Source organism: Tinamus guttatus, unplaced genomic scaffold, assembly GCF_059628265.1.
Source record: "Tinamus guttatus ecotype Peru unplaced genomic scaffold, ASM5962826v1 Tinamus_guttatus_pri_ptg001209l, whole genome shotgun sequence".
NCBI classification, from domain to species: Eukaryota; Metazoa; Chordata; class Aves; order Tinamiformes; family Tinamidae; genus Tinamus; species Tinamus guttatus.
The window spans coordinates 1-13,410 of record NW_028289743.1 but is presented as its reverse complement, the minus strand read 5'-3'; the positions used below and the strand labels follow the sequence as shown (position 1 = coordinate 13,410).

At 64.7% G+C, this 13,410-nt stretch overlaps 1 protein-coding gene across 1 annotated transcript; it reads left to right on the top strand.

Annotated features, from left to right (window-relative positions):
* Positions 1-463: 463 nt before the first annotated feature.
* Positions 464-13,286, top strand: LOC148590615 (B-cell lymphoma 3 protein-like; the record flags this gene model as incomplete). Its single annotated transcript, XM_088538824.1, has 8 exons — positions 464-556; positions 2,031-2,116; positions 5,186-5,294; positions 6,220-6,427; positions 8,843-8,931; positions 10,012-10,094; positions 11,828-11,990; positions 13,241-13,286. Coding segments are annotated over exons 1-8 (877 nt in total), but the record flags the coding sequence as incomplete, so codon positions are not given.
* Between the last annotated feature and the right edge of the window lie 124 nt (positions 13,287-13,410).

Genomic DNA, 13,410 nt, shown 5'->3' with positions numbered 1-13,410 from the left:
CGGGAAGGGGCCCCGGCGTCCGGGAAGGAGCCGGGAGGATCCCGAAGCTCCGGGAAGGGGCCCCGAAGCTCCAGGAAGACCCCGGGGGTCCGGGAAGGGGCCCCCGGCGTCCGAGAGGGACCCGAAGACTCCGGGGGGTCCCGGGAGGGACCCGAAGGCTCCGGGGGGGCCCCGGCGTCCGGGAAGGGGCCCCGGCGTCCGGGAAGGTCCCTGAAGGCTCCGGAGGGTCCCGGGGGGGGCCCCGGCGTCCGGGAGAGACCCGGGAAGACCCCGAAGCTCCAGGAAGACCCCGAGGGTCCAGGAAGGGGCCCCGGCGTCCGGGAGGGACCCGAAGGCTCCGGGAAGACCCCGAAAGCTCCGGGGGGTCTCGGGAGGGACCCGAAGGCTCCAGGGGGGCCCCGGCGTCCGGGAAGGGGCCCCGGCGTCCGGGGGGGTCCCGGGGGGGTCCCCGGGGGGGGCCGTCATGGCGGACGAGCTCCCCGTGGACCTGCGGACGTGGCGCCCCCCCCCGCGCCCCCCCGAGGCGTCGCTCCCGCTGCGCAAGCGCCGCTCGGCCGTGGGGGGGGGAGGGGGGGGGCGCGGGCCCCCCCCCGGGCAAGGCCGCCCCCCCTCCCCCCCCCGCCCGCGGCCCCCCCCCGCGCTGGGACCCCCGAGACCCGCCCCCCCCCGCGGCGGTGACGTTTTACCCAGGTGAGAGACCCCCCCCCGGGGGACCCCCCCAGGGACCCCCCCATTGCACCCATGGGACCCCCCCTAAGGACCCCCCCCCATGGGACTCCCCCCCTTGTACCCATGGGACCCCCCCCAGGGACCCCCCCCATTGCACCTATGGGACCCCCCCTTTTGCACCCCCTATTGCACCCATGGGACCCCCCCCAAGACCCCCCCATTGCACCTATGGGACCCCCCCCCAAGACCCCCCCATTGCACCCATGGGACCCCCCCTTTGCACCCCCCATTGCACCTATGGGACCCCCCCCTTTGCACCCCCTATTGCACCCATGGGACCCCCCCCAAGACCCCCATTGCATCTATGGGACCCCCCCATTGCACCCCCTATTGCACCCATGGGACCTATGGGCCCCCCCCGTTGCACCTATGGGACCCCCGCGGGACCCCCCCATTGCAACCCCCCCCCATGGGGCCCCCCGTTGCACCTATGGGACCCCCCCCTTTGCACCCCCTATTGCACCCATGGGACCCCCCCCCAAGACCCCCCATTGCACCCATGGGACCCCCCCCTTTGCACCCCCCCATTGTACCCATAGGACCCCCCCCCCAAGACCCCCCCATTGCACCCATGGGACCCCCCCAAGACCCCCCATTGCACCTATGGGACCCCCCCCCAAGACCCCCCCCATTGCACCCATGGGACCCCCCCCAAGACCCCCCCATTGCACCTATGGGACCCCCCCCTTTGCACCCCCCATTGCACCTATGGGACCCCCCCCCCAAGACCCCCCCATTGCACCCATGGGACCCCCCCCCCCTTTGCACCCCCCATTGCACCTATGGGACCCCCCCCCTTTGCACCCCCCATTGCACCTATGGGACCCCCCCCAAGACCCCCCATTGCACCCATAGGACCCCCCCTTTTGCACCCCCCATTGCACCTATGGGACCCCCCCCCCTTTGCACCCCCTATTGCACCTATAGGACCCCCCCAAGACCCCCCCATTGCACCTATGGGACCCCCCCAAGACCCCCCATTGCACCTATGGGACCCCCCCTTTGCACCCCCCATTGCACCCATGGGACCCCCCCCATCGCCCCCCCCCGGGTCCCTCCCCCCCCCGCTGCACCCACGGGCCCTCCCCTCCCCCCCCCGCAGGGGCCCCGGCGTCCGGAAGCCCCAACAGGCCCCGCCCCCCCCGCCTCCCCCCGCCCCCCCCGGACGCCGGGGCCCTTCGAGGTCAAATGGGGGGGGGAGCTCGGACGCCGGGGCCCTTTTTTTTGGGGGGGGGGGGGTTGGGGGCGGGGTCTCGTGGTGACGCCCCCCCCGCCCCTCCCCCCAGGGCTGCTGGGGGCCCCCCCCGCCCCCCCCCGCGCTGCCCCCTCCCCCCCAGCTGGCGGCCGACATCGCGGCGGCCACGGGGCAGGACGAGGATGGGGACACGTGAGTGACCCCCCGTGGGGACAACCCCCGTGGGGACATCCCCCCGTGGTGACACCCCCCCCCGGGGACACCCCCCCATTGGGGACACCCCCCCCTGGGGACATCCCCCCCCATTGGGGACAACCCCCTGTGACCCCCCCCGTGGGGACAACCCCCCCGTGGGGACAACCCCCTTGGGGACATCCCCCCCCATTGGGGGACAACCCCCCCTTGGGGACAACCCCCCCGTGGGGACACCCCCCCCATTGGGGACATCCCCCCCCATTGGGGACATCCCCCCCCTTGGGACAACCCCCCCGTGGGGACACCCCCCCGTGGGGACACCCCCCCCATTGGGGACATCCCCCATTGGGGACATCCCCCCCCTTTGGGACAACCCCCCCCCTTCGGGACACCCCCCCCCCTTGGGGACAACCCCCCCGTGGGGACACCCCCCCCTGTGGGGATACCCCCCTTGGGGACAACCCCGCGTGAACCCCCCCATTGGGGACACCCCCCCCCGTGGGGACATCCCCCCCCTTGGGACATCCCCCCCCTTGGGGACAACCCCCCCCGTGGGGACACCCCCCCCATTGGGAACAAACCCCCCCCTGTGGGGACATCCCCCTTGGGGACAACCCCCCCCCATTGGGGACATCCCCCCCCGGGACACCCCCTGTGACCCCCCCCCGTGGGACACCCCCCCCATTGGGGACATCTCCCCTTGGGGACAACCCCGCCGTGGGGACATCCCCCCCATTGGGGACAACCCCCCCTTGGGGACGTCCCCCCCCCCGGGACACCCCCCAGGACACCCCCCTTGGGGACCCCCCTTGGGGACACCCCCCATTGGGGACACCCCCCCCCTTGGGGACAGCCCCCCCCATTGGGGACAACCCCCCCCCGGGACACCCCCTTGGGGACATTCCTCTGTGACCCCCCCCCCCATTGGGGACATCCCCCCCCCATTGGGGACAACCCCCCCCTTGGGGACATCTCCCCTTGGGGACAAGCTCCCCCCTGGGGACACCCCCTGTGACCCCCCCTCCCGGGACACCCCCCCCCCATTGGGGACACCCCCCCCGGGACACCCCTTGGGGACATCCCCCCCAGGACACCCCCAAGGAACAACCCCCCATTGGGGACATCCCCCTGTGACCCCCCCCCGGGACACCCCCGCCCTTGGGGACACCCCCAGGGACCCCCCCCCCCCGGGACACCACCTTGGGGACATCCCCCCCCCAGGGACACCCCCCTGTGACCCCCCCTCGTGGGGACACCCCCTCCGGGACACCCCCCTTGGGGACACCCCCCTTGGGGACATCCCCCTGTGACCCCCCCCGGACACCCCCCGCCCCATCGGGGACACCCCCAGGGACACCCCCCCATTGGGGACACCCTCCCCCCCCGGGACACCCCCCTTGGGGACATCCCTCCTTGGGGACACCCCCCTGAGACCCCCCGCCCGTGGGGACACCCCCCTTGGGGACCCCCCCCCGGGACCCCCCTCCATTGGGGACACCCTGGGACCTCCCCCCCCCCCATAGGGACCCCTCTCCCCCATGTGACCCCCCCTTGGGGACCCCCCCTTAAGGGACCCCCCCTTTGGGACCCCCGCATGACCCCCCCTTGGGGACCCCCTCATTGGGGACCCCCCCTTTGGGGACCCCCCCATGTCCCCCCCCTTGGGCCCCCCCCTTGTCCCCCTCCCCCCCTTGGGGACCCCCATGTCCCCCCCCGACCCCCCCATTTGCTCCCCCCTCCCCGGGGCCCCCCCATTCCCCTCCCCCCGCCGTGGGAACCCCCCCTCCCCCCCCCGCCCCGGGCAGGGGAATCCCCGACCCCCGCCAGCCCCGCCCCGCCGTGACGTCGCTCTGACGTCAGCGCCGCCGGCCCCGCCCCTTTACTGGAAGAGGCGGCCGCGGGGGGAGGGGAGCGGGTTCCTCCCCCCTCCCCGGACAGGGGCGGGGCCTCGTCGCAAGGGGGCGGGGCCAGGAGCGTCCCCATTGTCCCCAATGGGTCCCCCGGGTCCCCTCCCGCCCCCGCCGATGTCCCAGTGTCCCCAATGTCCCCCCATGTCCTCAGTGTCCTCTAAGGTCCCCAATGTCCCCAGTGCCCCCCCAATATCCCCAACATGTCCCCCCAGGTCCCCAATGTCCCCAGTGTCCCCCCTAATGTCCCCCATGTCCCCAGTGTCCCCCCAGGTCCCCAATGTCCCCAGTGTCCCCCCTAATGTCCCCCATGTCCCCAGTGTCCCCAACATGTCCCCAATCTCCCCCATGCCCCCAGTGTCCCCAATGTCCCCCGTGTCCCTAGTATTCCCTAACGTCCCCAACATGTCCCCGATGTCCCCACAAGCTTTTGCACGCTGCCACGTCCCCCCTTGTCCCCAGCATGTCCCCAATGTCCCCCCCTTGTCCCCAGCATGTCCCCAGCGTGTCCCCCATCTCCACAACCTCCCGTGTGTCCCCAATGTCCCCCCGTGTCCCCAACATGTCCCTAGTGTCCCCCCAATGTCCCCCATGTCCCCAGCATGTCCCCAATGTCCCCCCTTGTCCCCAACATGTCCCTAGTGTCCCCCCAATGTCCCCCATGTCCCCAGCATGTCCCCCATCTCCACAACCTCCCCGATGTCCCCAATGTCCCCAATGTCCCCCCAATGTCTCCATGTCCCCAGTGTCCCCAATGTCCCCCAATGTCCCCAGTGTCCCCTCATGTCCCCAATGTCCCAAATGTCCCCCATGTCCCCGGTGTCCCCAATGTCCCCAATGTCCCCCCAATGTCCCCCCATGTCCCCGATGTCCCCGATGTCCCCAATGTCCCCAATGTCCCCGGTGACCCCAATGTCCCCATGTCCCCAGTGTCCCCAATGTCCCCCATGTCCCCGGTGTCCCCAATGTCCCCAGTGTCCCCTCATGTCCCCAATGTCCCAAATGTCCCCCATGTCCCCAATGTCCCAAATGTCCCCCGTGTCCCCTCATGTCCCCAATGTCCCAAATGTCCCCCATGTCCCCGTTGTCCCCAATGTCCCCAATGTCCCCAGTGTCCCCTCATGTCCCCAATGTCCCCAACGTCCCCCGTTGTCCCCAGGGCTCTGCACATCGCGGTGGCCCAGGGCAACCTGGGGGCCGCCCGGCGCCTCGTGGGGCTGTTCCTGCAGGGCCGGCGTCACCTGGACGTCTACAACCGGCTGCGCCAGGTGGGGACACTGGGGACACGGGGGACATTGAGGACATTGGGACATTGGGGACACGGGGGGCATGGGGGGACATGGGGACATTGGGGGACGTTGGGGACATGGGGGGACATTGCGTGCAGCCAGTGCACCCTGTGCACCTTGCATGCACCCAATGCACTTTGCATGCACCCCATGCACCCTATACACCCCCTATAGATTCTATACGTCCCCCGCAGACGCCACTGCACCTGGCGGTGATCACAGTGCCCATGCACCTTGCATGCACCCCATGCACCATGCACGCACCCAATGCACCTTGTGTGCACCCCATGCACCCCATGCACTTTGCATGCACCCAATGCAACCCCATGCACCCCATGCACCTTGCACGCACCCAATGCATCCCATGCACCATGCATGCACCCCATGCACCCTGCACGCCCCCTATGGATTCTATACGTCCCCCGCAGACGCCGCTGCACCTGGCGGTGATTGCAGCACCCATGCACCATGCATGCACCCCATGCACCCAATGCACCATGCACGCACCCCATGCACCCTACACGCCCCCTATGGATTCCATACGTCCCCCGCAGACGCCGCTGCACCTGGCGGTGATCACAGTGCCCATGCACCTTGCATGCACCTCATGCACCCAATGCACCATGCACGCACCCCATGCACCATGCACGCCCCCTATGGATTCTATACATCCCCCGCAGACGCCGCTGCACCTGGCGGTGATTGCAGCACCAATGCACTATGTATGCACCCCATGCACCTTGTGTGCACCCCATGCACCATGCATGCACCCAATGCATCCCATGCACCATGCATGCACTCCATGCACCCAATGCACCATGCACACACCCCATGCACCTTGCATGCACCCCATGCACCCCATGCACCCCACACGCCCCCTATGGATTCTATACGTCCCCCGCAGACGCCGCTGCACCTGGCGGTGATCACGGCGCAGCCGGCGCTCGTGCAGCTCCTGGTGGCCCACGGGGCCTCCCCGATGGCCCCCGACCGGCTGGGCCGCACGGGCGCCCACCTGGCCAGCGAGCAGGAGAGCGGGCGCTGCCTGCGGGCCCTGCTGGGCGCCCCCCGCGCGGCCCCCGCCATGGACCTGGACGCGCGCAACTACGAGGGTGCGCGGGGGGGGCGTTTGGGGGGGCAATGGGGTTTGCAATGGGTGGGGGTTGCATTGGGTGCAGGGGGTGCTTAGAAATAGGGTGCAATGGGTTGGGTGTTGCAATGGGGTTTGCAATGGGGTGCAATGGGTTGGGTGTTGCAATGAGGTGCAATGGGGTTGCAATGGATGGAGGGGTGCAATGGGGTTTGCAATGGGGTTGCATTGGGTTGCAATGGGGTTTGCAATAGGGTGCAATGGGTGTGGGGTGCATTAGGGGGTGCAATGGGTTTGCAATGGGGTGCAATGGGTTTGCATTGGGGTGCAATGGGTTGGGTGGTGCAATGGGGTTGCAATGGGTTTGCATTGGGGTGCAATGGGTTGGGTGTTGCAATGGGTTTGCAATGGGGTGCAATGGGTGTGGGGTGCATTCGGGGGTGCAATGGGGTGCAATGGGGTGCAATGGGTGCGGGGTGCCTGCGGGCCCTGCTGGGCGCCCCCCGCGCGGCCCCCGCCTTGGACCTGGACGCGCGCAACTACGAGGGTGCGCGGGGGGGTTGCATTTTGGGGGTGCAATGGGGTGCAATGGGGTTGCAATGGTGGGGGGGTGCAATGGGGTTTGCAATGGGTTTGCATTGGGGTGCAATGGGTTGGGTGGTGCAATGGGGTTGCAATGGGTTTGCATTGGGGTGCAATGGGTTGGGTGGTGCAATGGGGTTGCAATGGGGTTGCAATGGGTTTGCATTGGGGTGCAATGGGTTGGGTGGTGCAATGGGGTTGCAATGGGGTTGCAATGGGGTTGCATTGGGGTGCAATGGGTTGGGTGGTGCAATGGGGTTGCAATGGGTTTGCATTGGGGTGCAATGGGTTGGGTGGTGCAATGGGGTTGCAATGGGGTTGCAATGGGGTTGCATTGGGGTGCAATGGGTTGGGTGGTGCAATGGGGTTGCAATGCAGTTTGCAATGGGGTGCAATGGGTGGGGTGTTGCAATGGGGTTTGCAATAGGGTGCAATGGGTGGGGGGGTGCAATGGGGTTGCAATGAGGTGCAATGGGTGCAGGGTGCATTGGGGGGTGCAATGGGGTGCAATGGGTGGGGGGTGCCTGCGGGCCCTGCTGGGCGCCCCCCGCGCGGCCCCCGCCATGGACCTGGACGCACGAAACTACGAGGGTGCGCGGGGGGGGCATTTGGGGGGGCAATGGGGTGCAATGGGTTTGGTGTTGCAATGGGGTTGCAATGGGGTTGCATTGGGGTGCAATGGGTTGGGTGGTGCAATGGGGTTTGCAATGGGGTTGCAATGGGTTTGCAATGGGGTTGCAATGGGTTTGCATTGGGGTGCAATGGGTGTGGGGTGCATTAGGGGGTGCAATGGGTTTGCAATGGGGTGCAATGGGTGGGGGGTGCATTGGGGGGTGCAATGGGGTGCAATGGATGCAATGGGGGTCCATTGGGGATACATTGCGGTGCATTGGGGTGCAATGGGGATACATTGGGGTGCAGTGGGGGGGTCCCCCCTAATCTCCGCCCCCCCCAGGGCTGACCCCCCTGCACGTGGCTGTGGGTGCAATGGGGGTGCAATGGGGATACATTGGGGTGCATTGGGGTGCAATGGGGATACATTGGGGTGCATTGGGGGGTGCAATGGGGTGCAATGGATGCAATGGGGGTCCATTGGGGATACATTGCGGTGCATTGGGGTGCATTGGGGTGCAATGGGGATACATTGGGGTGCAATGGGGGGGTCCCCCCTAATCTCCGCCCCCCCCAGGTCTGACCCCCCTGCACGTGGCCGTGGGCGCAATGGGGGTGCATTGGGGTGCAATGGGGATACATTGGGGTGCAATGGGGTGCATTGGGGATACATTGGGGTGCATTGGGGTGCAGTGGGGTGCAATGGGGGGGTCCCCCAAATTTCCCCCCCTCCCATTTTCAGGGCTGACCCCCCTGCACGTGGCCGTGGGTGCAATGGGGTGCAATGGGGGGTGCAATGGGGATACATTGGGGTGCATTGGGGTGTATGTGGGTGCATTGGGGTGCATTGGGGTGCAGTGGGGGGGTCCCCCCTAACCGCCCCCCCCGTTTCAGGGCTGACCCCCCTGCACGTGGCCGTGGGCGCAATGGGGGTGCATTGGGGTGCATTAGGGTGCATTGGGGATACATTGGGGATACATTGGGGTGCATTGGGGTGCAATGGGGATACATTGGGGTGCAATGGGGTTGCATTGGGGTGCAATGGGGGTGCATTGGGGTGCAATGGGGGGGTCCCCCCTAACCGCCCCCCCCATTTCAGGGCTGACCCCCCTGCACGTGGCCGTGGGCACAATGGGCACAATGGGGGTGCAATGGGGGTGCATTGGGGTGCATTGGGGTGCATTGGGGATACATTGGGGTGCAGTGGGGGGGTCTCCCCTAATTCCCCCCCTCCCATTTTCAGGGCTGACCCCCCTGCACGTGGCCGTGGGCGCCGGGGCCCGCGAGGCGGCTCTGCTGCTGCTGGAGGCCGGAGCCGACGTGGACGCCGCGGTGAGGGGGGGGACAAGGGGGGGTCCCCAAAAATGGGGGGGTCCCCAAAAATGGGGGGGGAAACGGGGGGGTCCCCAAAAATGGAGGGGGGAAACGGGGGGGATCCCCAAAAATGGGGGGGTCCCCAAAAATGGGGGGGGAAACGGGGAGGGGGGCCCCAAAAATGGGGGGGTCCCCAAAAATGGGGGGGGGGCAAAACTGGGAGGGGGGGCAAAAATGGGGGAGTGAGAACGGGGGGGGGCCAAAAATGGGGGGGGGAACAGGGGGGATCCCCAAAAATGGGGAGGGGGTCCCCAAAAATGGGGGGGTGAAAACCGAGGGGGGTCCCCAAAAATGGAGAGGGGAAACGGGGGGGGTCCCCAAAACTGGGGAGGGGGCAAAATGAGAGGAGGGTCTATAGGGGATCACAGGCGTCTATAGGGGATCATAGGGGTCTATAGGGGATCACGGGGTCTATAGGGGATCATGGGGTCTATAGGGGATCATGGGGACTATGGGGTCTCTAGGGGATCATGGGGGTCTATAGGGGAATCATGGGGACTATGGGGGCTATAGGGGATCATGGGGGTTTATAGGGGATCACGGGGGTCTATAGGGGATCATGGGGACTATGGGGGCTATAGGGGATCATGGGGGTTTATAGGGGATCACGGGGGTCTATAGGGGATTACAGGGGTCTATAGCGGATCATGGGGGTTTATAGGGGATCACAGGTGTCTATAGGGGATCATGGTGATCTATAGGGGTCATGGGGACTATGGGGTCTCTAGGGGATCGTGGGGGGTCTATAGGGGATCATGGGGACTATGGGGGCTATAGGGGATCATGGGGGTCTATAGGGGATCATGGGGGTCTATAGGGGATTGCAGGCGTCTACAGGGGATCATAGGGGTCTATAGGGGATCATGGGGGTCTATAGGGGACCACAGGGGTCCACAGGGGATCATAGGGATCTCTAGGGGATCATAGGGGTCTATAGGGGATCATGGGGGTCCATAGGTGATCACGGGGGTCTATAGGGGTCTATAGGGGCCCATAGGGGTCTATAGGGGTCCCTGACCCCCCCGCCCCCCCCCCCAGGACATCAAGAGCGGCCGCTCCCCCCTGCTGCACGCGGTGGAACGGGGCAGCCTGGACATGGCCCAGCTGCTCATCCAGGTGGGCCGAACCGGGCCGAACCGGGCCAAGGGGGGCCAATGGGGCTGAGCGGGGCCAATGGGGCTGAGCGGGGCCAAGGGGGGCCAATGGGGCTGAGCGGGGCCAAACAGGGCCGAGCGGGGCCGAACCGGGCCAAGGGGGGCCGAACTGGGCCAAACTGGGCCGAACCGGGCCAAGGGGGGCCAATGGGGCTGAGCGGGGCCAATGGGGCTGAGCGGGGCCAAACAGGGCCAAACTGGGCCGAACCGGGCCAAGGGGGCCGAACTGGGCCAAACTGGGCCGAACCGGGCCAAGGGGGGCCAATGGGGCTGAGCGGGGCCAATGGGGCTGAGCGGGGCCAAACAGGGCCAAACTGGGCTGAACTGGGCCAAGGGGGGCCGAGCGGGACCAATGGGGCTGAGCGGGGCCAAGGGGGGCCAATGGGGCCGAGCGGGACCAATGGGGCTGAGCGGGGCCAAATGGGGGCAAACGCGGTGATTTTCACACCATTATGCAGCATTCTGCACCATTCTGCACTATTTTGCACCATTTCACACTGTTTCACACCGTTTTGCACCATTTCACACCATTTTCCACCATTTTGCACCATTTCCTGGTCTTTTGCACCATTTCACACCATTTTGCACCATATTGCACCACTTCTCCATTTCGCACCATTTTGCACCCTTTCGCACCATTTTGCACCATTTTGCACCATTTTGCACCGTTTCACACCATTTCGCACCATTTTGCACCCTTTTGCACCATTTCCCGCCTTTTTGCACCATTTTGCGCCTTTTTGCACCATTTTGCGCCTTTTTGCACCCTTTTGCACCACTTGGCACCGTTTTGCACCATTTTGCACCATTTCAAACACTTTTGCACCGTTTTGCACCATTTTGCACCATTTCGCACCATTCTGCACCATTTTGCACCATTTTGCACCATTTTGCACCATTTTACACCATTTCACACCATTTTGCACCATTTTGCACCATTTCGCACCCTTTTGCACCACTTGGCACCGTTTTGCACTATTTCACACCATTTTGCACCATTTTGCACCCTTTCACACCATTTTGCACCATTTTGCACCATTTTACACCATTTTACACCATTTCACACCATTTCACACCATTTTGCACCATTTCACACCCTTTTGCACCCTTTTGCACCATTTCCCGCCGTTTTGCACCATTTCGCGCCATTTCATACCATTTTGCACCATTTTGCACCATTTCACACCATTTCGCACCATTTTACACCATTTCACACCATTTCACACCATTTCGCACCATTTCGCACCATTTCGCACCATTTCACACCATTTCGCACCATTTTGCACCATTTTACACCATTTCGCACCATTTCACACCGTTTTGCACCATTTCACACCATTTTCCACCATTTTGCACCATTCTGCACCATTTTGCACCATTTCGCACCATTTTACACCATTTCACACCATTTTGCACCATTTTGCACCATTTCACACCATTTCACACAATTTTGCACCATTTTGCACCATTTTGCACCCTTTTGCACCACTTGGCACCGTTTTGCACTATTTCACACCATTTTGCACCATTTTGCACCCTTTCACACCATTTTGCACCATTTTGCACCATTTTGCACCATTTTACACCATTTTACACCATTTCACACCATTCTGCACCATTTTACACCATTTTGCACCATTTCACACCATTTTGCACCATTTTCGCACCGTTTTGACCCATTTTCTCCCCTATAGCGCGGCGGCGCGCGTCAACGCGCAGTCCTACGCGGGCTGCACCCCCCTCCACGCGGCCGCGGGCCGGGGGCTCCTCCCGCTGCTCCGGCTGCTGGTCCGGAGCGGAGCCGACTGCGGCGTCAAGAACGGGCACAACGACACGGCGCTGAGCGTGGCCAAGAACCGCCAGGTACCTATAGATCTATAGGGAGCCATAGGGGAGCGAAGAACGGGCACGACGACGCGGCCCCGAGCGTGGCCGAGAACCGCCAGGTACCTATAGATCTATAGGGAGCCATAGGGGAGTGAAGAACGGGCACGACGACGCGGCCCGAGCGTGGCCGAGAACCGCCAGGTACCTATAGATCTATAGGGAGCCATAGGGCAGTGAAGAACGGGCACAACGACACGGCGCTGAGCGTGGCCAAGAACCGCCAGGTACCTATAGATCTATAGGGAGCCATAGGGGAGCGAAGAACGGGCACGACGACGCGGCCCCGAGCGTGGCCAAGAACCGCCAGGTACCTATAGATCTATAGGGAGCCATAGGGGAGCGAAGAACGGGCACGACGACACGGCCCCGAGCGTGGCCAAGAACCGCCAGGTACCTATAGATCTATAGGGAGCCATAGGGGAGCGAAGAACGGGCACGACGACGCGGCCCCGAGCGTGGCCAAGAACCGCCAGGTACCTATAGATCTATAGGGAGCCATAGGGGAGCGAAGAACGGGCACGACGACGCGGCCCCGAGCGTGGCCAAGAACCGCCAGGTACCTATAGATCTATAGGGAGCCATAGGGGAGCGAAGAACGGGCACGACGACGCGGCCCCGAGCGTGGCCGAGAACCGCCAGGTACCTATAGATCTATAGGGAGCCATAGGGAGCGAAGAACGGGCACGACGACGCGGCCCCGAGCGTGGCCGAGAACCGCCAGGTACCTATAGATCTATAGGGAGCCATAGGGGAGCGAAGAACGGGCACGACGACGCGGCCCCGAGCGTGGCCGAGAACCGCCAGGTACCTATAGATCTATAGGGAGCCATAGGGGAGCGAAGAACGGGCACAACGATAGGGGGTATCTATAGGGGTATCTATGGGGGTTCTCCATGGGGTGGGTCTCTATAGGGGCGCCTCTATAGGCATTTCTATGGGGGGGGGTCTCTATAGGGGTCTCTATACAGGGTTTCTATAGGGATCTCTATAAGGTATCTTTATAGGGGCCTCTATAGGGGGGCCTCCATGGGGTGGGTCTCTATAGGGGTCTCTATAGGGGTCTCTATGGGTGAGCCTCTATAGGGGCATCCCTATGGGGGTCCCTATAGGGATCCCCATAGGGGGTCCCTAAAAGGGGGAGCCCTGTAAAGGGGGGGGGGGCTCTATATGGGGAGGACCCCCCAGAGCCCCAAAATCCCCCCGTTTCACCCCAAAATCCCCCCCAGGTCATCGACATCCTCCGGGGCAAAGCGACGCGGCCCCCCCCCGCCGGTGAGGGGGTTTTGGGGCAAATCCAGGCGGTTTTGGGGCTCTTGGGGGGTCCGGGGGGGGGTGGCACCTTTTGGGGCGAATCCGGGCGATTTTGGGGCTCCCAGGGGGCTCTGGGGGAGTCTGG